This window comes from Peromyscus californicus, unplaced genomic scaffold (assembly GCF_007827085.1).
Source record: "Peromyscus californicus insignis strain IS unplaced genomic scaffold, ASM782708v3 Scaffold_8__1_contigs__length_139910024, whole genome shotgun sequence".
NCBI classification, from domain to species: Eukaryota; Metazoa; Chordata; class Mammalia; order Rodentia; family Cricetidae; genus Peromyscus; species Peromyscus californicus.
The window spans coordinates 3,194,560-3,221,109 of NW_026294606.1; the positions used below are offsets into that span (position 1 = coordinate 3,194,560).

A 26,550-nucleotide genomic window follows, 5' to 3' on the forward strand; every position below is an offset into this window, starting at 1 on the left:
AGAGGAGCACAGGTGTACATTCAAGTGTGACACCAGAGCTCCACCACATCATCTCATTGTCCATCTTCCCACAGTTTAGGGAAAAGCTAAGAAAGGAGCAATAAGAACAATATAGAGGGCTGGAGAGATGGCTCAGTGGTTAAGAGCACTAGTGTTCTTCCAGAGGTCCTGAGTTCAATTCCCAGCAACCACATGGTGGCTCCCAACCATCTGTAATGAGATCTGGTGCCCTCTTCTAGCCTGCAGGCAGAACACTGTATACATAATAAATAAATCTTAAAAAAAAAAAAAAAAAGAACAATGTAGAACTTGGAGAAACAAGGCTAGAGAAAGTGATAGAAAGACCAGAGGCCCTCATAGTCCAGGCTGGCTTTCCAGAGTCACTCTTTGAAATCCACTGAGATACATGTGGTTTAAGGGTAATAGAATACAGGAAGCACCAACTAAGGAGGTAAAGAGCAGAGGTGCCTCACAAGTTCGTGAAGAATGAGGTATGTACGTAAGACATACAGAAGTTTAAGGCTTAGAAAACCCACATAAAATAATCCCTTCCTAAGAAGCTATTGTGAGAATTTCAACCTCCCTCCCTAGATCTGGACTCAGAATACCTGATCTGGAGGTGGTACTGCCAACTCTCGGAGTGACACACACAGATTAGATGAACTTGTACCAGGCAGGGCCTACAATGGCTGACCCAAATGAGATGGTATAGATCAAATACAGCTTCCCCATTTCCTCCGGGTCTCATTTTAATGTAGTGTTTGATGATCCTGCCCAACTGCAACCACTTTAAAGGAAGCCAATGTTAAACCCTTCATTTCTGATGAAATCTGATCTACTTGAATTTTCTCATCAAACTATTTCAGACACTATCACCTAGGGATGGTCAGAGTCTGTCAGTCCAAGCCTCATGTATTCTCACTCTGACAGGACAGCAGCCTTCTCATCATCTCATGGTGGCTGTGCTTGGGAAGTGCTATGGTGCACAGTCTGGACAAGCACACAGTGATTATTGCTGTGCTGGGACCCTGCTTCTCCACATCTGCATCACAGAAATGGTAACACTATTAAAAAAAATAAGTTCCATACATGTTAAAAGATATCCAGATGGAGACTCTCACAAAAATCCACAACTGGTCAAATGCAGAGAACAACTAACCATGGGGCACCAGTCTCAACACATCTACAATACAACCCCTGTACCTCAGGCTCAAGATACATTGGAGTAGAGGGAGTGGAAAGATTGTAAGAGCCAGAGGACAAGGAAGGACATCTGCCATGAGTCAGGGTGCTACATATGACAGGGTGCTACACACATGAAATCTTAACAATATGCTCACCTAAACAAGATCTGCACAATGACAAGACCAGTTGACATCCCAAGTGGATGAGGTAATGTTACAAGTCCCCAGCCCTAGATGAGGAGCTACAGGAAATAAATGGCTACTAACAGAAGGAGAATAGTCTTCTGCTGTGGGATGATCTGTATGTCAAATGTGTTGCTCTGATTGGTTAATAAATAAAACACTGATTGGCCAGTAGCCAGGCAGGATGTATAGGTGGGACAAGCAGAGAAGAGAATTCTAGGAAGTGGAAGGCTGAGGCAGAGAGACGCTGCCAGCCGCCGCCATGACAAGAGAGATGTAAGGTACCGGTAAGCCACGAGCCACATGGCGAAGTATAGATTTATAGAAATGGGTTAATGTAAGGTAGAAGAACTAGATAACAAGAAGCCTGCTCTAGCCATACAGTTTGTAAGCAATATAAGTCTCTGTGTGTTTACTTGGTTGGGTCTGAGTGGCTGCGGGACTGGCGGGTGAGAAAGATTTGTCCTGATCATGGGCCAGGCAGGAAAACTCTAGCTACAGTCTTCTCAAGGGATAAGCTCCTCAATAGATTATCCAATGGCAAGTGGTCAGCCCCAAATGTGTATGCATACAAGTAATACTAAATGGACTGAGCAGGTTGTATTTATACATACATGTGTGTGGAAGAGGTCATGAAGTTGAGAGGGAGCAGGTATGGGAAGAGTTGGAAGTAGTGAAAATAATGTAAATATAGTACCCATATATGAGATTCTCAAAAAATAAAATAAGTAAAAATATTTTAAAAAATAAAGAGATTCAAGAGAAGAGGTGAGATAAAAAGTTACTTGGAAGTGAAAATTAGGAGAAAGAGCAATGCATGGATGCTTCTAGAAGTATCTCCATTTGCTTTCTAAACAGATTTTGTAAGAATCTGTTTGTAAGTCCAAGGGGCTTACAGATGATTCTGGATTGTTTCTGACTTGTTGCGAACCCTGGTTAGTAAAGCAATTGTTCCAGGGGCCTGAGGTCTTCGGGCTCTTCTGGTACACCTGCGGGCGAACTGTCCCAGCTTCTCATTCGTGTCCAGCTCTGACTCAAACACCATCAAAGAATAAGGACACTATGTGACCAATGTGGGCGAAAGTCAAGCAGAAAGTGTGATCTAAGCCTGGATCCCCAATCTGTAGTCCTTAGGCCTCAGGAGAAGTGAACACACTCTGAAGAGACAGCTTTAGCAGCAGCCCCAGGGCAGGACAGCCTGTGACTGGGACAGAAAAGGTAACTAGAGATGCTAAAAGAATCAGCATTGGAGGACCTGGGGGATCAAGGAAGCCAAGTTCCACAGTGCTCCCTTAGTCCAGATGTGCAGGGCCTGGGGGATCAAGGAAGGTGAAGTTCCACAGTGCTCCCTTAGTCCAGATGTGCAGGGCCTGGGGGATCAAGAAGGCGAAGTTACACAGTGCTCCCTTAGTCCAGATGTGCAGGGCCTGGGGGATCAAGGAAGCCAAGTTCCACAGTGCTCCCTTAGTCCAGATGTGCAGGGCCTGGGGGATCAAGGAAGCCAAGTTCCACAGTGCTCCCTTAGTCCAGATGTGCAGGGCCTGGGGGATCAAGGAAGGTGAAGTTCCACAGTGCTCCCTTAGTCCAGATGTACAGCTTGTAAGAGAAGCTAACAGGAGACAATCAAGCCTGGCATGCAGCTGTGGGTGTCTGAGAGGAAGTGTGAAGAGGTCACAGATACGAAACAGTGGGCAGAGCCTGCGACCCCTGGAAAGGGGAGAGCTACTTGTACCCCAAGTTTCCCAAACCTTAGAGACCATACCTTTCTTGGATGCAGGCAAAGGGTCCTCATAATCAATGTCAACAGCTCATGTGGAGCCGACATCATGGCAGAAAGCAGAGTAACAGGCAATGAACAGAGCCTTCAGACTACACATCCAAGTGCTCAGGCACACGTTGCCATCCAAGAATCAAGTCATCCACATAAAGAAGTAAAAATACTGATTAATAACCAAAGGAACACTTTTCAACCAGCCTGGCAAGAAGAAAGAATGTATAAGAAACACACACGTAGGGCTTTATTTCTCAAGAGCACACCTAAGTGGAAAGCCATCTACCGTATGTGATTTGATCTGTTATGAAAGACTGAGGCTGCCGCCAAATGCTCTTGACTTCTCCGCTCTTGCCTAATAAGAGATATCTAAAGGGTAGGGTACAGAAGAGCTCTCGAAATTGCCTTGGTGAACAAAAGCAAAGGTTCAAAAAGTTATAAGAGCACAATCTCAGGGAGGAACGAACAAGTGTGCCAGCAGGAAAGACCATGGAAGTCCCAATGCGCCTCTGTGTCACAGGCACCATGGGAGAAGCATCCAGCATCCCTCTCTATCAGTTTACCACTTTGCCTAGAAGCATCGATTTATTCTTGGCCTTTGTCTCTTGAAACACGTTCCCAGTTCTGGACCAGCCAGACAAACGTGTGTGCACCACACCTGAGTGTGATTGATGGGAATTCACAATTGCCACACTGGTGATTTCAACTCTCGGTTTGGCTGAGGAGTAAAGGGCCGACTGAGCAATGATCTTACGGAAAGTGTCCGACACACACAAGAGTTTGAACACAACCTGTCTGCCAGGAGCAACGTCATCCCAGAACTTACTACTTTGCCAAACCTGAAGAGAGCCAAAAAGAACTGCTGTTCACCAAGGGAGGAGTTTCAGACTGTCAAAAAGAATTGTCCGAAGATCCGGGCAACAACGGTGTGCATGCAGTTCATAACACTGTACAGCACGCATAAACACGGTTAGCACAATAAATTTTTACAATGGGTGCTTTTTTACCATGATTAAAGGAAGCAATTGAAAAAAAAAGGGGGGATTAAGGAAGACACTGGCTAAACTCTGGCCTCACACACATGCTGTCACCACACATGTGCTCCCACACAAACAGGAACACATACACACATGCACACCACATATATAAATGTTTTAAAATATAATAAATAAAATGTAGCCATTTAAATGAAAAAGAAAATTATTTTCATGACCTGAACTTGAAATGGAATCACATACGCATACCTACATACATGGAAAGATGGACACACACACACACACACACACACACACACACACACACACACACACACACAGTGAGAGCTTAACACAATTTACCATCTCACATGTCTAGAGGCCATGATACCAAAATCAACACTCGTCTCCCCTGGCCTTGGTTTGGAGGAGTCCCAAGCACCCCTTGGCTTGTGACTGCCTCTCTCCAATGTCCCAGCTGCCAGCATTCTCCCTACACCTCTGCCTGCCCTTCTTATAATGTCATCAACCACATTGATTACTGCCCTGCTCTACTGTAGTGTGACCTCCTGAGAACTAACCACACTGGAAACCACCCTTTCCCCCAATAAAGTTGCATCCTGACAAACTATCTATTAAGAATTACAATATATTTGGATGTGGGGCATAATTCAACCCTTAACAGCTTTTCAAAAGACAGAGCCCAGACCAGTCATGGCATCTACATCAGAGTAAGATAAAAGCACAAATGCTTGGCTAGGGACATAACTGAGTGGGTCGAGTGTTGGCATACAGCATGCAGGAAGCCCTGGGACAGATTCCTAGCATAACAGAAAGCCAGGCAGAGTGGTGCAGGCCAATACTTGATGATTTTAAGTCATTCTCTCTGCATAGCAACTCAAAGCTAGCCTGGGAGAGATGAAGCCCTGTCTCAAAAATTAACTAATTAATTATTAATTTTTTCCTTGTTTTCTATTTATGTTTGTTTGTTTGTTTGTTTGGAGATAGTCTCTCTCTATGTAGCCTTAGTTGTCCTGGAACTCACTATGTAGACCAGGCTGGCCTCAGACTCACCTAGATCTGCCTGCCTGTTTCCCAAATACTGGTATTAAAGGCATGTGCACCGTGCCCAGCTAATTAATTAATTCTTGAGCCCTATGATGAGAGTCTAGAAAAGGTCAAAGAGCCTGTCTTCTGTAAGCCTTTCAGGAGACTCTAATGGACACTAATATTTGGAAACTGCTTCCATACACTGCCCAGAGTTTCACGTTGTTTCCTAGGCTAACTCTGTGTCTTGTTTTTCTGGGGAAATCTGGAGCCTCCAGGACTTTCCATCTTCACATCTATCTAAGGTGGCTTCTCCTGTGGCAGAGATTCCCTGATGCCATTGCTCATGTGAAATGTTCTCAGATCTGGATGTCTGTAAAGGCCACAGGTGCCTCTCATACACTGTTTAATCTGCTTGTGAATACTATAAACTGATTACACTGCCCAATTGAAAACCCTAGCTTAGACTTAAAAAACAAAGATCTGACCAACCTAAATTCCAATATGAAGAATCAACCTTTGGTGTTTGTCCCCTTAAACTACTGTTGAAGGAGAGCATTGAGGACCTCAGTTATAGTTTCCACCATCAATGATACTTATTTCCATTGTCAGCTGGACCCTGAGGATATTTGGGCTTGAGTTGGCCTGTGTGGTCCCTCAGGATCAAAAGAGAGATGGAGGAAAAACTGCATCATTACCCACAAACCAAAATGTTTAGCAAAGCATGGCTAGATGTCAGTGTCTCTGATTGACACCACCATGCACTTAGAGACAGCATTTACACTTGCATTAGAAGTGTCTACCAGAACCCCTTGTGTTCCCTATGGTGCTACAAGCAAGTAGTCCAGCCTTTAGAAGGTGGTGATTAGTAAAGGATGTGAAGTCACTAGAGGATACACTTCACAGGTACTAGAGCCGCAGTCCCTCCTCTCTCTCTCTCTCTCTCTCTCTCTCTCTCTCTCTCTCTCTCTCTCTCTCTCTCTCTCTCTCTCTGTCTTCTTCCTAGCTACCATGAAGGGAACAGCTCTGCCCCAACACACACTCACCACCATGGCATGCTGCCTACCCAGGTTGCCACATGGCAAGGCCAAGCAACCAAAGACTAAAGACTCTGAGACTGTGAATCAAAATAAAGCCTTCTCTCCTTTCCAGTTGATCTTCTCAGGCATTTTGTCACAGCTGTGGAAAGTTAAGTTACACAGTCAACACTAAGTTCTCTAAGTTCGGCTTCACTGCTCACAGGGTAACAGAGTGGTTATAAAATGAGTCAAGCACATATCAAAGTTTTGTAGTGGCTTAACTATGCAGTGAGGTGGGTGGGAAGAACACAGGCAGAAGAGATCTTTGTCTCGGCACGGGCATGACTTCGTTAAAGAACAATGGCGTATGGAGGATGTGAAGTCATGATCGTGACATGTCACCTATGCCTCCTTCGTGTTTATTCTGCACACACTGCAACAGTAACTCTTCTCCCATGAGGCAAGCGGCTCGGCTCGAGGGGAAGTTATTATCTTAAAGCTACTTTTCAGGGTGGCAAAGAATGTAAGAGCCTGGCCTAGGGTCTGACTACTATGCCTTGAACACAAACAAACACAAAAATAGTATTATCCACTCTGAGGTCAGCAGTAGTACCCTCTCAGATCCCTGAATGGTGGTTCCAGAAGTATCTCTTACTCAAGGAAGGATTGGTCGTTTTGCTCTTGCTGGGCCTTCAACTGATTGGATGAGGCTCACCCAGTGAGCTGTCTGCTTCAGTAGGTCTAGACAATTCACATGTTGATCTCATGCAAAATCACCCAGACCTTTTAACCAAATGTCTGAGCAGCCATAGGGCTCAGTCGGTGACACATAATAGTAACCACCAAAACTGCACATAGAATTGGTGGGTGAAGAAGAGAGAACACCAGCCCCAGGAGTGCCAGACTCTGTGAAGATGCTCCTGAACCTGTGAGGAAGGAGCCAGCCTTCTAACCCTTCTGCCCACTTCCAACCTCCTGCTGCTCCCACTGAACTTTCTCAAGTTGTACCCAAGGTCACAGCACAGTTACTGCCAGGCACCTAACCACATGCCTGCAATTGAAAACATAAACACTGCTGGTGTTGGGGCTGGCAGGGTAACCAAAGTTACCTATGCTGTAGAGGCTGAAAAGTGAAACTTTACACTTTGGAAAACAAGTCTGGCAGTTGCTTATGGGATTCCCACATGCCTCAGCAACCCCACTCCTAAGAGCTTACCCAGGAAATGTGAAAATTCGTGTTCACATGAGTCTGTGAGTGCTTAGGACAGCGTCACTCCTGACTGTGAAATACTAGAGACAGCCTACGTGTCCACTGGATTGTGGAAGAATAAACAAGCACTCCGTCCAGGTGATGGAGAACTACTAGGCAGTTTTAAAAGGAACAGAGTATGTGCAAGTCTTACACTGAGTCAGGGAAGCTGGTATCAGAGTTTACACATTGTGTCACTCTATTGGCACAACATTTGGGGGTTAGGACATGGAGATGGGCATGATTATAAAGTAGCCCAAGGGATTCTGGAGTTTCTAGGAATGTGGGGAGGGCTGCGGGGCTTTCCAGAATCATGATCTGGGAGTCACCTGACTGTGCTTGTTAACTTTACTATAGTTACTCGACCTTCCTACAGCATCATTTACTATAGAACAAGAATTTAAAGAAACCAGAAGGTTAAAGGAGTTGTATAGCATCCAGTTTATGCACAAAGAAAGGGAGCTGCACATCAGAACTCAGGAACCTCCCAGGGAATGGATGGGACTTGTCACCACAGGGGACCACCCAGGATCAGCTGTCAGGCATGAGCTCTACCCTTCCCTCAGATGGACATCCAAATGCCTACAGAGAGACTCTCCAAGAACTCTGACTGGCTTCTTCCTCTCTCCTGCCAGAATGGGCTGCTGGACTTGGTCACAGTGGGTCCCCACAAAGCACATGCAGACAGGAATCCAGGAAAAGGAGGGACAGGAGGTGGAAAATGGAAACAGCTCGGAACAATGCTTGCCAGTCAGCTGCCCACCATGACACTGGATGGGCAAGATGGAAAACCAGCAGCATGCTTCAAGAGTCCTGTAATCACATCTTGGAGCTCAGCTCCAACTTCACCCATTCCTGTAATTAGCACTGACAGTTCCACAGTTAAAAGCAGGGTATGCATGAAAGATTGAGGGTAAAGAGGAAAGAAAGAAAGGAGAATGGAGGGAGAGAGGCAGAAAAACAGGGAAGATGGGGGGTGTGCATGAAGCTTATGAAGAACCCCCCAAGAAATGTGCTTATGGCAAAGAGAGTTGAACCTCAGAAAAGAGATGAGCCCCAAGATCTGGAGACTCTCGCAAATTGAGTATCACTCTGTTAATGGACGTGGCTCTTCAGAACATTTTCCAGGCAACTGTATATAACTAAGGCTCAGGAAGGCAGCTCAGGGCTGCTCTCAACAATGGTCCAGTTGGGCTAACTATCACCTATGCATACCCATGTCCCTTCCCACAGTCTCTTCCAGACACCACAGGGACACTCACAGCTCCAGGATCAGAATGACATCTGTCTTGTTCTCATAGACCTCATGCAGGGTGATGACATTTGGGTGCCGGATCTCCTTCAGGATGCTGACCTCCCGCTCGATATCCTCACGGCTCACACCCCGCCGGCTGGACTTGGTCCTCCTTTTCTTGATGAACTTGGCCGCATACTGAAGACCAGTGCTTTTCTCACGGCATTTCTTCACCACTGCGAACTGTCCGCTAGCAGAGAAAGATGGGACAGTGTTTAGGGTTCACTGAAGACAGGACCTGAGCAGGGACGTAGCATGGGAGGGGGTATATGGCAAAAGTGTGACTAGGAAAGTTCAAAAGGTTGACAATTAGCAAAGGAGGTAGGCATACTTCTTATTGTGCATAGTGCAGTTTTATTGAGCCTGTTCCTTCTGAATAATGTCATAAGGAATAAAATATATTTGACTGAACAGGTAGTCAGCCAGCCTGTCTATACTCTTTTCCTCCCATTTCAACAAACTCTTCTTCAGCATATCTAGACATAGAACCAGGAAAGGATGGGGGGAGGATGAAGAGCAGGATATCGGTACAGAACATGCAAGACTCTCTTCAGAGACATGTCTCTAACATCAATATTAAACATTGCAACACCCAGAGGAACAAGGCCCACAGTACTCAGAACCAAAGGATAGAGGAGCTATTTCTTTAATCTGTCCATCCTCCTCCACATCTAACATTCCTTTCCAGGGATCTCTGTAGGTCTGGGCTGATGACTCCACCCCAAACACTGGATATGTGATCTAGACTGAGCCAATCAATGCAGTGTATTCCTCTGGCTTCAGTGATAGACTTGACCTATCTAAGACCTTCCAGACAGTGGGGAGACAGTCTTTATGAAGCTCTTTTCATGAACACTTAACTATATACAACCCCAGAGTGGCTGGAAGCTATGTGGGATCGTTAGGGGAACAGTTTATGGTTTAAGGGCAACCGCCGCAAAGGGGTGCCTGTGGAGGGAAAGGAACCAGGTCTGTGGGAACACTACAGAGTGGCTGAATTAACTCCAGCCTAGAACTAGTAACTGGACTTTTCAGCTACTTAAGGCTTTTGTACTAAAGGCTTGATCTGAGCTGTTTCTTCTCACAAAAAGTAGCATCCTCAGTGCCACAGAGCATAGAACCAGAATCTCCTTCCCACATATGAAAGAGATCAGAAAGGATGGTAACACAAAGTAACATGTGGTCAGAGAGCAAGTGAGACTATGGGAGTTAAAGAGCAGTTCTCTGGGAGGTACTGAAACACAGGAAGAACCTTCTAGAACAATCCCTGCCATCTCCCTTCTGCCCTACTGACAAAGGAAGTGGCCATGGGTCCTTCACAGGCTCTTTACATTTCTGTGCACCTGCTGAAAAATGGCTACGTAAGGAAGTATCATGGATGTTTGTGACTGCTTTATTCTCTCACATGAAGACAAGGGGGTGGGGCAAATGAAGGCTAATACTTTGATGATCAAGAGTGGACACTTCACCACACACACCTTTGTTTAGCGGCAGAAGCCACTGAAGAAACACACACACACACACACACACACACACACACACACACACACACAATTATTTTTGTAGCAACTTGTACATAATTGGTTAATTCTTACTTGCCCCTCCTGCAGCAAAACAGAGGGACAGATACAACAGAAAGCCAGAATTGGCTGCTGTGAACTTTGTGGCTTAGAGTCCAGGGATAGGATGTGACTATCTCAATCATTTTACAGTTTTTCTAGGAATCCAACCCTGCTCTCTGTTGTACAGTGGAGGATGGCAGAGAGGAGCTTCCACAACCTGAATAAGAAGCAGGTTTACACCAGCTTTAGAGTCGAGAGAAGTGCTAAGTGGCCCTCGCCTCACAAAGACAGCAACTGGAAGACACCAAGCACACGAGAGGATCCGGGATGGAAAGGCCCAGCTGGGACAACAAAGGACTATGCCAGACTGCTAGAGCTGAGCTGTGTGTACCTCACACATGGCAAAGTAACTTGGCTCAAGGATCCAGGCTCCGGGATACAGGCTCCACACCTACTCGGGATTGACTCAAGAACTTTAACACAGTGAGTAAAGACATTAAAAACAACAAAAGCAGGAAACTTCTTGCAAAGGAGCCACATGATCCAAATGGAAAGTTAGACTCAGAGATTCTCCTGAGTGTAGCTTCACTTCTTGCTGTTCCAAGGTGAGTAGTCAATATTCCTGCATGAGCTCAAGGGCCAGGGAGGTAGGAGCATAATGTACAGGGCTCATTCCCCAATTGACAACAATGGCAACACCCAACACAGTGAGGGAACTAAGGGCAGGTAGTGAGAAAAAGCCCTATCCTTGCCAAGCAGGGTCAGGCCAGGGGCCCAGAAGGTTCCTAAGAAACACCCACACTGATGCCTATGCCACTCCTCTGAAGACACCTTTCCTTATTTTTCTGTCTCCCTTGGCAATCTGACCTCACCTCCCTGTGTCTCCCAGAGTCCTGGTTGTTGCATACCCCTTGTGTGGGGCTTGTTATTTTCTGACCACTTCTTTCTATCCTACCTTCCCAAGGCTGTGGACTGCCTGAGGACCAAGGGCTGCAGGCTCCCCTGTCTGCCATCTCCCACACACACTGCAGACTGCCCTCAAGGCTGGTTGGTGCACAGCACTGGTTTGCAAGGCAAAGCACCAGAGCATCAGATAGAGGACACTGTTATAAGCCAATGTAACTGTGCAGCATCTGCAAACACAGACCACCTGCAAGCTGTTAACACAGACTTCCAATGATCACACTATCATAAAGGGTTATTGAAGCAGAGGGATGTGCTCATCTGCTTTCCATTACTATAATGAAACACCTGATATAACTTATTGAGAGAAAGGCTTGTCTCGTAATTTCAGCGGCGCCAGTCCGTTATCAACTGGCCTCATTGCTTTGAAGCCCGATGTGGGGCACTACATCATGATGGGAGCACACAGTAGACCAAAACCTTTCACCTTGGAGCCAGGAAGGAGAGTGAGGAGGAGGAGGCCAGAGTCTCATGACCACATTCCAGAGCATACACCCAATGGCCTAAACACCCATCCTGCGGCTCCTTTGCCACCTCTTAGAGGTTTGGCCACCTCTGGTGAGCTCCAGCCAGGGCCACACCTTTCATGCACGGACTGTTCCTAATACCCACATTAGAGCAAGGTAAGTTGCTTAAATGAAGTTCTGACAGACACAGTGATTAGAAGTGCCCTGACAACAGCACAGGAAGTCTTCAGTCAAAACTATTACTAATCTGCAAAAACTGAAATTATTTTCATCACAGTTTGCTTTTATATCAATGTAATGTGATATTACCCTCAAAATGTAACTTCTCATCTATGTCCCCCTTGGGGGACGATAGTAGCATGGGCAAATAGGACCAAAAGAGAGAAGAAAATGCCCACAGGACTGCTGTATTGATGAATGTGGCTGCTGGCTCCAACCTTCACTCACATCTTTTCTCTACCCGTTCTCACTGTCCCCGCCCAGGGTGTGTTGCTGCTACAATTGTAAACTACAGGCTGCAGCCCCGGAAGTTCAGGGTCATAAGGTATGCACAGTCCTGGCAGCTGTGTACCCTGGGTCACACCCATGGCCCTGGTCATTTCCTCAGGAGCATCTCCTCAGGCAGCCGCACACACAGCCAGGGACTCCTGGGTGAAAGACTTCCTAAATTAGTTACCTTATGGTTGCTGTGATAAAATACCAGGACCGAAAGCAACTTAGTGGGTGAGGCCCGGCAGTTGGAGCAGGAGGGTAAGAGACACAGCTTCAACCACAAGCACAAAGCAGATTCGGCAAACTGGAAGTAGGCTGAGGCTGCGAGCATCAAAGCCCCCGGAGACACACTTCTCCAGCAAGGGCTCCTAAACCTCCTGAGACAGCTCCACCATCAGGGAAACAAGAGTGCAGATGCCTGAGCAGCATTCTCATCTAGACACATCCCAGCTCATCACAGACAACTATTGCAGACACTTAGTGCAACACTAGGCCAGTTGCCGCTGGGATCCTTTTCTTCCTTGGCAACCAGAGCTAGACCATGGCTTTCCTGTCCCCTGCTTTGTGCCCTGGATTTGAAGATAACTCTTCCCTAACCCCCAATAACAAGTGAAAGGGGTTTTTTATGCAAATACTTCTACTTTGAGGGTCCTAGCATAATAACGTGATCCAGTTCAAAGACTAAACCCAGACCAGGTAAGTGTCCCTTCAGTTCTGTTACCAACACCTTGATGCTGAAATTAATTCCAACATGGAGGCCTGCACCACAATTACTGTTAGTCCAGAAAAAGCTTGGGTGTGACGTAGTCTAGTTTCTGTGCAGGGAAACAGTCTGTACCTGACACTGAATTTTCATGAGACGGTGTAATACATCCTCACCACCTTCAGATTCTGGACTCTGAAGTCTCCTGCTAACATTTACTTGTCACTTCCCTGTCAATCCCTGTGGCACTTTTTAAAGAAAGATTTATTTATTTTACTTTATATGCATGAGTGTTTGCCTGCCTGTATGTATGTGCACCACATGCATGCAGTATCCATGGAGACCAGAAGAGGGCATCAAATCCATGGAACTGGAGTTGCAGACAGTTGTGAGTCACCATGTGGATGCTAGGAACCAAATCTGGATCTTCTACAAGAGCAGCAAGTGTTCTTAGCTGTTGAGCCACCTCTCCTCTCCAGCTGTCTTGTGGCACTTTTGTAGATGCTTACACACACACACACACACACACACACACACACACACGAAGAGTTGAGCTGTTAATAAGCACATCCTAGCTGAGGACCCTCAAAGTGATGATGTTCCTAATGATGTTGTTCTTAATTCAGCTCTCACACTGGCAGCCAGCAGCCCCTTTGTACTCTGCTTGATACTAGGTCGTTTTGTTTTGTTTGTTTGAGGGGGGGGGGTCACTGTATTTTTTAGCTTTTTGTGGTATTTCACTATTTTGGATGGTTTCATGTGCTGTTTATTAAGTAAGCTAAGAAGACTGATGTGCCTCATAGAGAAAACAGGCTTATCAGTTAAGCATCATTCAGGGTGAGGAGCCATTGCATGAGTTCAATGTCAGTGAAACGATACCACATATTAAAAGAAGTATCTATAAATGGAAATGCACATAAAAAGGGTCATGCAGCACGTTTGCAGAAATGCTGTAAACAGGCTTATATGAACCTAAAGCTGCATTTCCCCAGGAGCAACAGCTCAGTGCTAGCCACTGATTAATAGGCACAAATTTCCCTGAAAATGGAATGCACTGCATGCCATTCTGTCAACATGCTAACATTCTCCTGTAAGATAGCCTGCAGTATTGGAGATGAACAACCAATCCGTCTAACACAAAACCTTTCAATTAAATGTACTAAACATTATCTGGTAGACAGACACATAGTACTGAGATACACCCCTACTTTAAAGAGTTTCATAAATTAAAAAAAAAAGACTCACACTACAGCAAAAATGGGCTGCTGATGTGACTCACTGAAAGAGCACCTGCCTAACATGTGCAAGATCCTAGGTTTGATTCCCAGTGCAGGGACTGACACAGACGTCACAGGGGCTGGGAAGTAAAGCCCTTGCTGTGCAGGTGTGAGGACCTGAGTTCATATCCCCAGCACCTGTTTTAAAAACAGAAAGTTAAACGAGGTGGCCCCCAATCCTGGGAAAAAGAGGTAGAGACAGATGAATCCCCAGAGCTTGCTGGACAGCTGGATTAGCCAAGCAATAAGTTCCAGGTTCACTGAGAGAACCTGTCTCAAACAATAAGGTAGAAAAGATACTGAGGAAAACACCTGATGTCACTCTGGTGTGACATACATTAGTGCACATGCTGCATGCATGCACACACACATATTAACACAGATACACACAAAAAATATTTTTTTAAAAAGCCACAAATTTTATTTAAAGAGGAAGACCTTAGCTTAAAAAAATAAACTGCCATCAAGCTTCCCAGTCCAGCTTATTAATATATTCCATTTGGCCATGACCCTGATTGTTATTGTACCCAGGACTCTGCAAGGCCCAAGACACAGAACCCCTCATGGACAGCCACAATGCTCTGACACACAGGAACATTTTATAAACATGCTTAACTATCACACGGTGTGTAAAGGTACATGGCTGTCAATCGAGCCCCAAAGCCCCATTCACCAGCCCAGTGTCTGGTCTAACCTGTGCACAGCCAGCACAGCCCAGTGGCTGGTCTAACCTGTGCACACCTGGCCAGTACCCCACTGGGGGACAGATCTTTCCAGAATAGACCTCTAAGAAGAGAATGCAAGCTGAAGACTTTGTGGATAACTGCGGTCACCTGATGTCATCTCTTCCTCTCTGAAAACTAGGACAATTAAAATCAAAATTTGGAGATGCTCTGAAGAGCCTGCAACAAAAAGCAACCTGTGTTTGTGGAATTGCTGGGAAGACACTATAGAGGATGGGCATCCCTAATAAGAACATCAAAATATCCCAAATCCAAAATCTTTGAGCATTTTTGTAACAAATTCTATACCACAAAACTGTTTCATGCTCAAAATTATTAATATTTCATAAAATACCTCCTGGTCATAAGTGTGTGGTGCATATGAAACAAATGGATTTCGTGTTTCCTATTAGGACCCATCTCAAGGACTCTTCACTGTGCCTATGCAAGCATTCTAGAATCTGAAAGCACTATGGGTGAGGAATGAATTATCTGCATTTAAAACTACAGGCAGCACAAGCAGAGTCTCAACATCCGGTCATGTGTGGTGCATCTATTTCTGAAACACTGGTGTTACTGTAGATCTTACATAGTTCACTAAACACTAAAAATGAACCCCTTAAATTTTGGTTGGCCTGAACAGGTCTAATTCTGAAATATTTGTGGAAGACTCTGCTCATGGGAACGAAGAGTGAGATACAGATCACCTACTGCCAGAAAGGTGCAGTAGGGACTGTGTGTATGGCTGGGCATTAAAGCACTCACTTGACATGTACAGGAAAGAGGGGGATGGAGGATGGGAGAGAAGGGGAAGGAAGAAGAGAGGAAAGGAATGGGAGAGGAGTAAGAAGGAAAAAAAGGGAAAGGGGGAAAGGAGGAGGAAATGGAAAAAAGATGATACCAAGCATAGAAAAGGCACACTGTAACAAGATATGACAGTGCCCAACCCAGGGTCTAACCATGCTACACCTCTCCACAGCCATTCCTCAAGAACATGCTCCAACCTGGACAGGGTGCAGATTCAGACCACCAGAGCAGGCCATTTTTATCTCTGATTTTAAAGCACACCCGCAAGGAATGTGCGGGTTCTCCTCTCAGATAACATTTAGAAGAGGAAGTAGGATCTCTCCTTCCATACTAACCCCACAGCTCCACGGATTTTGCCAGAAAACAAGGTTACCTGAATGGAAACTTGCTAATGTTGGCCCCAAGTGGTACTCAGTCCCTTGGAACATCTTCTTGACGTAGTCTACACCAGGAACTGCTCTCTACCTCCCCACTGAGAAGCTACAATGAGAAGCACTCAAGCTGCATGTTAAGAAGATGAAAAGCTTGTGAGCTTTAAAATACTTATTGAAAAGGAAAAAAACTTTTTGAACTGCTATGGAGCTCGGAAAATGACCTGGAGAGCAAGTGTCCCCTCATGAGCAAGCAGCTCAGGTTGCCATGACACACAGAGAGACACAGCTTCCCAAGTGGATAAACAGCATCCTGTCACCCAGGGAACCCCCAGGGCCCGAAGGTCAGGAGCAGAGCAGCCTGGGGGCCATGCAAAAAACACAATGAGTGGAGGGGAGTGGGACAGATGCCAGTTCCTGGGAACAGCAGCACCCTGAGGACCAGATCACACAGCAGAGCACAGGAAAGAACACCCCGGGCCCAAGGCCTCTACTCTTCCATGGAAACAGAAGGAAGGTTTCAGATCCATCTGGAAGAACAAGTCTAGAGCTTTTAGGAATACCTGGAGAAAGCTAAAATCTGATAAGCAGTCCTGATAGGCTGTGTACGCAGGGCTAGAGCTGGCCCTTGTCACAGGAGGGCATAGTGTGTGCCAGTTCAATTGTTTGAGGCTGTTGTTACCCATAAAACTCTCACAAACTTATTCATGGTGTTTTAGACTTGGAGCACTTTAAAGTCCAGCATTCTGGAGGTATGCTGGGTCCCCTCTCGCAGTGACACTGTCAGCTTCTTCGGAGTGAGAATGGACTATATTCCACTGCAGGCTTTAGGGCTCAACACAGACACGCCTCTGAGGCTATTCCTAATGGGTGGTACTTGTGGCAGAGTCCCTCCATGGACGGATAGAGCTGAACATAAAGGTGGAGGTGGGAGATGTGAAGACTAGTGTAGAGCCTTCTGGGGCTCTGGTGCATTAAAAAATGGGAGTGGGCTGTGTATGACCTGGGAAAGGTCACTGCCTCATTCAGGCTGCTGGTCAGAGGGCTGCCCTGGGGACAGGCAAATCCATGACAGTCTCAGCCAGCACAGCTCTTACCATAACACAGTGTCTGAAGTCGTTTTCTTCCTTCAGTCAATTGTGCTGCATATTTCTGGTGGCAATTGAGAACAGAGTAAGATGAAGAGGAGAGATACTCAGAATCAATCGAGTGATCCTGGCCTGCTGTCACAGACCAATTGTTTTGGTTTGGAAGGGGAAATTTTTGGTAGTAACTGTGGATTGAAACTCGGACCTCGCTGATTACCATTGAGCTATAAACCAGCCCTTTTTTTAATTTCTGTTTTGATACAGGGTCTTTCTAAATTGACTACATTGGCCTTAAACTTGTGACCCTTCTGTCTCCGACTCCCAAACAGCTGAGATTAAAGGCTTGTGACACCAGGTCCAACCAGACCAACTCTCAAGCTCTCATAGTAACAATGGATCATGAAGGCAAAGTGTGCTGGTGACAGGGAGAGGTGTAGGTCCTGAGGCCTCCTGGGAGCAGTCCTGAGTGGCCTGAGGCTCCTAGGAGCACAGTCTTGAATGTCCTGAAGCCTCGTGGGAGCACAGTTCTGAGTGGTCTGAAGCTCCTGGGAGCATTCCTGAGTGGCCTGAGGCTCCTGGGAACAGTCCTGAGTGGTCTGAGGCCTCCTGAGAACAAGTCCTAAGTGGCCTGAGACCTCCTGGGAACACAGCCCCTGAGTGGCCTGAAGCCTCCTGGGAGGACAATCCTGGGTGTCCTTTCCAGGTACTAGCCAGATGAGAGCTGATGGATGCACTGCTATTTTTTTTTTAAATCATTGATTTGTTTTTTTTCCAATTCAGTTTTTTCAAATAGACCCTCACTATGTAGCCCAGGCTGACCCTGCACTCAGGACCCATCTGCCCCCACCTCCCAAGTCCTGGGATAACAGGTATGGACCACCTTATCTGACTACATTGCTATTTTGCTCCAGTCTAGGCTCTTTTGCCTTTTGGTACGCGACAGTAAACAATACTGGTCCAGATAAGGTCTTGACAGTTCAGGAATTTACAACCCACAGGAATATCCAAGCATTTCAATGCTGGGATGTAATACAGTGGGTCTCCTGGGCAGTTGGGAGCTGTGGTGGGATTCTCACTGGCCATGCACACCACCACCCGAGACCTAACAAGACAATGCAGGCCTGGAGCTACATCTGCTCATTGTTTGTTTTTTTCTTTAAAGCCAAAGGAGAAGCAATAAAATGTTGTTGCAAAATGTCATTTAACACAATCCAAACAGGGTCTCCATAGACCAGACAAGCAAGCAACACTCAAATATCTTCCCCAAACACAATAAGCTCCATACTAGAGTGATACTGGCCTCTGAGTCTAGAATTATGAAAAACAAAACATTCTGTAAAGAAAGTGTGTCTGCAGATTACTGTCAGGCAGCTGCCATTCCATGGACGTGACCACATCAGATGGACAGAGACTGGGGCCTTCCTGCCTCAAGAGCATGTTCCAGCCATGGGTCTGGCCATCCCAGCTGAGACTCAGACCCTGTTTGACTATTCTGACCTCACCCTGCTAATCCCTCGAGCCCTTCCTATTATTTGATCACGCCAGCTCTGTCTTGTAGTCTCCTTTCAGCTACTGGGACAAAGTTAACCAGGCCAGAAGGTATAATCTGTTCTGAACTCAGCAGGATGCTCTGGGGGGGGGGGGGGGAGTTTGAAAAGCAGTAGGGTTCATGTATCTGCATGAAGACAGGAGACATGCCAGGAGCTCAGCTGAAGTTCCTTATTCCAACAGAAGGAGAGCAAAGTCAGACTTATTCAAGGTGCCAAGATTCAAGATGGAAAACAATCAGCAAAAGCACATGCAAAAAGTCAGCAATCTGCTGTGCACCGCTCATAACTAACCGGAAGCACCGTACAAACTGGAGCCAGATTAGGACGCAGCTTGGGGAGCTGAGGAGATGCCTTGGGGTAAGAGCACGGCTGTGCAAACGTGAGGGCCTAAATTCAGATTCTCAGCACCGACATAAAAGTCATCATGGCTGCAGGGGCCTGTAACCCCAGTGCTTGTACAGGTTGGTGGGGGGGATGTCCACAGATGCTTTCTGGGCAGCCAGTCCATTAGAAAAACAGTTGAGTTCCAGATTCAGTCAAAGATGCTGTCTCCAGGGACTAAGGGAGAGAGAGTGATCCTGTCTCAAGGGACTAAGGCAGAGAAGACTAAGGCACAGAGCATGTGACATCCTCCTCTGGCACACACACACACACACACACACACACAAAATCACATCACACACGCAGAGTGGAGCTTACAGAATCATGGGAACCTCTAGTGTGTGCTCTGCTCTGTTTTAGAACACGAGTGGGTCTAACAGAGACGTTAATTTTCATTGTTCCCTCTCTGTTTAGGGAGAGTTTGCCTGCCTGTGTGCTCTTATAGAACAATTAGCTTCATCACCCTTAAAAGATCAGGTGCACAGTGGCGAAAGTAAGGTACACCTAGTCTCCCGTGGCTGTCACACATGTCAGCACAGCCACGTGGCTGCTGTGTTTCAGCCATGCTCTGCTTGGGTCCGTCTAGCTCCAGAAGTGAAAGCTTAGGCTGGACTGTGCTGTCCTTCTCTAGGCATGGGAGCCACAGACTCAGGCCAGCAGGAGGCAGAATGGCTGACCCTTTCCACAGAGCTCCTGACCAGGTTCTACCTGTGGTGTCTACAGGCCTGTCAGCCTGGCTCTGAGTCAGGGGGGGACTCACCGCACAGAGGAAGTTGAGGGGGTAGTAAGAGACAGGGTGACCTGAGCAGGTCACTTCAGGCCAGGCGAGGCATGGCTGGCACACAGCTTCCCTGCTGGGGTTACTGAAGTGGGAGCCACTCTGATAAAAGTGAAAGACGATCATCAGTGAACGAGAAACCAGAGCTCCCCAGAAGCCTGGGCATTCGCTCCGTGCAAGCAGAACTCTCTGGAAGCCTGCCAGAAGGGCTGACCTCACCCTAGGGATGTGATCCCTACACACATGGGGCTAACGGTGAGAGCCAGGAGGTGACTGTCAACTCCACAGCCAGGAGAACAGCCTCTGACAATGTTACTTCTCAGGGAAGCGGGTGTCCAAGAGCAGAAAAGAACAAGATGATACTCAGTGTACATTAAGTTCGCAAGTGACCACTACTAAAGGGGGGCGGGAAGGGCAAACCCATTGACCTTTCCTGGAGTGATGCTACCCAAGAAAACGCATCTGATTTCTGGGAGACTTGGGGTGATCAACTGTGGAGGTCCGACTTGATGAACGCTCTGTATAAATCCACTGCAGCTTCCAAGGACCATAACCAGCCTCTGTTTGAGTTACTTTTCTGTGGTTGTGATAAAGTACCATGACCAAAGAATTTGTTTACAGTTCCAGAGGGGCAGTCAGTATCAGTGGGAGAGGCAGAACAGCAGGCAGCCAGAGCAGGAAGCTGAGAGATCACATCTTCAAAGCAAACAGGAAGCAAAGGGAGTGAACCAGAGGAGGCATGAGGCTACAAACTCCCAGAGCCCACTCTGTGAGGCTTCCTCTAGCCAGGTTACACCTCCTAAAGGTTCAGAGCCTCCCCAAACACCACCCCCCACTGAGAGCCACCACAGACCCAGCGGAAATGATGGGACAATCTAATGGGGATCTGGCATATGTTTAAGCGAGCACATGCATGAGACGCCTGTGAGCCTGCTTTCTGTCCCTGTGACAAACTGTAACAGAGAAGGGTACTCTCCTTCCCCTGGGATCCTGAAAGGAGCCGACCACTGTCAAAATCTATCAAACTCATTTTAAGTATTCATGATAATTCACTGAGCTCTTACTGTAAATACTCCTAATGTTCATTTTTTTTTTGTAAATAAACAAAGACGTCGGGACAATGAATCAATCTGACCCCCTATGTGGCAGCTGTTGGCGTCTCCCTTGTCACCCTAGCTACCTCAAGTAAAACAGCCAAGCATCGAACAGCCAGGTAGGCTGCCTTATGCCAGCACAAGCCATTCTGAACACTCGGCAACGCCTTGAGAAAACTGCACCACAACTGCAGCTGACGGTTCCATCTCCTGAAAGCACAGGCCCAGCCAGGCCTGTTTCAGTTTGGGCCACACAGTTTGCTGACACAGGCCTGGATGAACTCTGGATGACCCTGCAGCCATTTCCAGCTAGACCAGACAGGGAGCACTTGCCCTCATATCCTAGTAGAGGCTAGAGGCAAGGCTGTGATGGGTGAAAGCGCAAGCCTTCATTTGCATGTGAGGTGTGCTATGATGGGCCTGAGCAGCATCTCTAGCTGAGTGGGCAGCGCCCCTGGTGCTGCAGCACTAAGCTCAATAAAAGACTGATACGCAGGGCAGTGTTAGCTGAATTGATTCCGTGAAGAAAGAGACAGCGGAGCAGCAACTGCAGCAGGGATGGGGGAGCAAGCAGCGGTGGCATGATGAGCAACTGGCAGACCACGCTGCCAAGTGGGAAAGTTGGCATCCGCCCGACAGCTGGTGAAAGTGGGTACAGCAGGAGCAAAGAGGACGGAGAGCTGAAGCTGGAAAGGGCAAACGACTGCAGAGAGCTGGTGGACAGAAACAGCATGGTCTGCCTGCTGGGACAGTCCCAGAGAACTACCTAGCCTTGAGGGACAAGACAGGGCTGGGGACTCCTAATACCTATGCCACTAGGAAGCTGCAACACCTGCTATTGGCAGCAGCCACAAGTCCCAGCTTTCTGAGCCTACACAATAGCTGTGACACTTCTAGAGCCAAAAGCCCGAGTGTCCTAGGCCTATACAGGCAGTGAGCCTTGTAAGGCTGAGGGTCCTGACACTGCCTACAAGATGACCTTGTAAGCACTAGAGTTGCCACCGCTGCTGCTCCTGCCTGCTTGCTGTTGCTGTTCTGTCAAAAAGACAGAGAAGCTTCACTCCTCCAGCATCATGATGTCATCACCCTGCTGCAAGGTAATCATTCAGGAACAGCATTTATTATGTACAGGAAAAATTCAAGTACTATGAAACTAGTTCAGAGTTAGGAAACCAGGCATTAGAAGCAAGACTTAATCAAGCCAAAGGGACTGAGGAGGGCATGGCTTTGCTTCCCATTCTTGTTAGTGTGACAGGAATGCTGCAGGCTGCAATCAGAGAAGCCGTCCTGCCTGGGAGCTGGTGTTCAAGCCACCGCGCTGAGCCCCCGGGTGACGTGCAAAGCCATGAGCAGTACAAGCACTTCCAAATTTGTGCTTCGAGGAAAGGAGAGGGTGCCCAGCTGTGCCAAGGATGCCAAACATGCAACACAGAAACAGAGACCTCAACTTTTCACCTCAGTAAACTCCGGTGCTGGCAGAGTGGATGATTCAGTCTCAGTCCTTGGAGTCCCAAGCTCCTGGGGTTTGAGTGACTGGCACAGCTACTTAAAAGAACAATAACTGAGTGGAGTTTTTATCATCATCATCATCATCATCATCATCACCACTATTGTGCCTTAGAATATGATAAGGAAACAGACACAGAAACAGCAGAAGCCGGTGTGTCAGGGGCACTGGAATCACAGTTAAAATGCTGGGTGTCAGTGCTGGGATGAAGCTCAGGGCAGAATGCCTGCCTGGTGTTCACTAAGCTGCAGCACCACACAAACAGAGCTCAGCTGTGGTTACTTGTCCTCCCAGCACTTCAGAGTGCAGGTGCGAGAATCAGAAGCTCACGATAATTCTGGGCTACATGTGACCCTGCCTCAAATAAAAAGGGCAGGCCAAATTAACTTCAATAACATATTTCATTCCAGTACTTCAAATTACCATAATTTCTACATAATATAGACATTTAGACTATATGATTATGAGATTTCTTTCTCTTTTTATTTATTTATTTGTTCTAGATTGGGTCTCACTATGTAGCCCTGCGTAGCCTAGAATTCACTAGGTAGATTGGGCTGTCCTTGAACTCGCAGAGACCCACCTGCCTCTGTCTCGTGCACCATCATGTCTGGGGCATTTTGCATTCACAGCACAGCTCTGCTCAGACCAGCCACATTTCAGTGCTTGGTGGCTACAAATGACTAGTGGCTGTTGTGTCCAACAGCACAGCCTGAGGCTAATTTTATAGCCATAACATAAAACTGGGACACAGCATGAGTATTTATAGATGGGAAGTAGATGAGATCCTTGTAAGGTAGCTGGGATGTAAACCACACTAATTCAGCACCTTAATGGCCAGAAGGGAAAGTGTGAAGGTCTAGGATGGCAAGGCTGTTTACCCAGGACCACGCACAAATAGACAAAGGAAACAGAATGAAGAGACAGCCTGCAGGATAGGAGAAAGTCTTCACCAGTTATAAAACTGACAGGGGATAATTGTCTAGAATCTATAGAGAACTCAAAAATTAAAAATAAAAAAAAATAAAACAGCAAACCAATCAATAAATGGGCAAATAAGCCTAACAGTTTCCAAAAGTATAAATACCGATGGCCGATAAACACTTAAGAATGTGTTCAACATCCTTGCCTTTCAAATTAGAACTACATTAAGATTCCATCTCATCCCAGTCAAAATAGCCATCACCAAGAACAAGCAGCCACAATGCTGGTGAAGATGTGGGTTAAGAGGAATCCGGATTCACTGCTGGGAGTGTAAGCCTATATATCTACAGCAAAAATCAGGCTGGAGGCTCCTCAGAAAACTACTCTGCCTGGCCAGAGAGAGGGCTCAGCAGGTAAGGGTGCTCAAGGCAAAGCCTGATGACCTAAGTTGGATCCACAGGATGGAAGGAGACAACTCCTGCAAATTTTCCTCTGACTTCCACATATGACGTGGCACATGTGTATACACACACAGGCACTCATGCATGCACACCGCACACACCACACACACACACACACACACGCACACGCACACGCACACAGGCACAGGCGCACACACACACACACGTGCACACACACACACAGGTAAACCAATAAAACAGAATTTTCAAAAGCTGCTATGCCACTCCTGGGGACATCTCTCAGGGACTCTAAGTCACTATACTGCAGAGACACCTGCACATCCACGTTCACTGCTGCATCAGTCACAGCAGCCAAGTCATAGAACCAATCTAGACATCCATCAACAGATGAACGGAGAAAGGAAAATTGGCACATGCATACAGTGGAGTTTTCTTCAGCCATAAATAAGATGGAAAGTATGTCACTGGCAGGAAAATGAAACTGGAGATCGTGTTAAGCAATACAAGCCAGGCTCAGAAAGACAAACACTGCATGTGTTCTCTCATATGCAAAATCTAAATGGCGAGGTGGGGGATGGAGGTTGCATGTAGGTGTGTGTTATGCTCGTGACACCAAGGCAGAAGGGTGACTATGAGGAAAAAGAAAGCCAGCATGGGGCCAAGAGCTGGGACAAATACAAGTAAAATACAATGCTGTAACATTTACAAAAACAGGATAAATTTTTGAGGTAAGAAAGTGACCTTTTCAGCTCTTGATGTTCACTAAGACAGTTTCCTATATATAGACGCTGCCAGTTTGCCTAGGGAAGTCAACTGGGCATCAGGCACACTGCAAGAAGCATTTGTGTGCTTGAAGGCTTGTGCCAAGTCTCCACACAACCTTCTCTGGCCAACTCCTGCTGGGATCACCACTAGTTCATGCAGACTAGCCTCGGGCTCCAACAGAGAGACCATCAGTTTATATGCAGCACTTTATAAGGCAATGAACAGTGTCCAGGCTCAGTGTGAAAGCAAATGGACATGAGAACTCAGCTAATTTTGAAAGTCTGATCCCAAAAGGTAAGTGGACTTTCCATAGGATCTTATTTCAACTACCATCACACCCACCTCCTCCCCCAGACTGAGGCAAGACAGTGCAAGGGGAACAAGACAATGGGAAGTGAGAGCGGGCATCTGGAAAGGGGATGTGGGGGAATTTCTGACATGGTCAAGGAAGCAGGAAGCAGGTGTTGTGACATCATGAGCAGAGGTGAGAGTTACAGGTGGGATGAAGAGGAGGCTCGAAGAGCCAGTTTTACTATGTAGGGGCGTCTGTCTTCTGTTTGCATGTGCCATGTTTCTTGTGTGTACATGCTTGTTCATAGTCATGTGGGTGCACATGTATGCAGGTGTGTGTGTGTGCGCGCGCGCGCGCGTGCGAGCACACGTGGATGTGTGGGCCAGAGAACAGCTCCAGGTGTCGTTTCTCAGGCATCATCCACTTCTTTTTGGCACATAGTGTCTTAGTCACTGTTGCATTGCTGTGAAGAGACACCATGACCAGGGCAATTCTTATAAATGAAAATATTTAATTGTGGGCTTGCATACAGTTTCAGAAGTTTAGTCCATTATCATCATGATGGGGGAGCATGGCAGCACTCATGGTGCTGGAGCACTACATCCTAATCCACAGGCAGAAGGGGGAGGCGGGGACTGGGCCTGACAGGGGCTTTTGAAACCTCAAAGCCCACCCCCAGTGACACACTTTCTCCAACATGGCCACACCTCTATGAGCCTATGGGAGCCATTCTTATTCAAACCACCACACAGGGTCTCTCACTGGCCTGGACTTCACCAAATAGGCTAGGCTGGCTGGTCATGAAGCCCCAGGGATCATGTCTCTGCCTCCCCAGTGCTGGGATAACAGGCACACACTGCCAGACGTGGGTATTTTATATAGGTTCTGGGGATATAATTCAGGTCCTTTACCAACTGAGCCATCTCCCCAGCCCCATACATCATATTTCTTAAACTGCTATTTCCCTCTTGCTTTTCAAAGCAATAAAAATGAACAAACCTACGGCATGGGATTAACTGGTGTTGCCATGGGTGCATGTACATGGGTTGCTTAATGCTCTGTCAGGATGCTGACGAACATTCAGGACACCTGCCTGAATCCCTCTGGGCTGCTATCAGCATGCAGCCATTTGATGAACACTGTCAGGCTCACTATGGTAGCAGACCAAAGGGAAATCTGTAAAGTGACACGCTGTCCCTCCGTCTCCTCACTTAGGATAGTAACCTCTGAATAAATGTCTCTCCTCTTCTCTTTCCTTCTTCCTAATCACATATAGAAAGGAAAAGGCACAGCATTTCAGCCTTGTCCAAGCCTACCCACAGTTGACCTAGAAAGGATACGTTCTAAGTTCCCCGGGACCAACCACGTCTTCATGGAGGGCAGCACCTCCAGGGGCTACACTCACTCAGCAGCTGCAGGGCTGATCCTCCCACAGCTCAGCCACTTTAGACACAAAGACCTCGCTGGAAGTAGGAGCGGCTGACAATGTGGGGAAGAGTAAGGAGAAGTGGAAGAGCCGCAGGGAATGTGGCAAAAGCAACCTGAGTGGGAGTCTGCCTCGTGCTTGCCACCTCTCCTGATCGGCTCTCAGGTGTTGGCTCATCACTCTGCAGAGCCGTGACAGCTGTCGCCGCGTGTCCGTCACCTCCATGCCAGTGAGCTGG

General features: G+C 47.0%; 1 protein-coding gene across 1 annotated transcript in view; it reads right to left on the bottom strand.

The window, feature by feature from the left end:
- The window catches only part of Dapk1 (death associated protein kinase 1), a 162,433-nt gene that overhangs the window by 63,273 nt on the left and 72,610 nt on the right, over positions 1 to 26,550 (bottom strand). Inside the window, exon 3 of the mRNA XM_052729313.1 lies at positions 8,690 to 8,911. Within this exon, the coding sequence (XP_052585273.1) occupies positions 8,690 to 8,911 (222 nt within the window). The remainder of the gene's footprint in view (positions 1 to 8,689; positions 8,912 to 26,550) is intronic.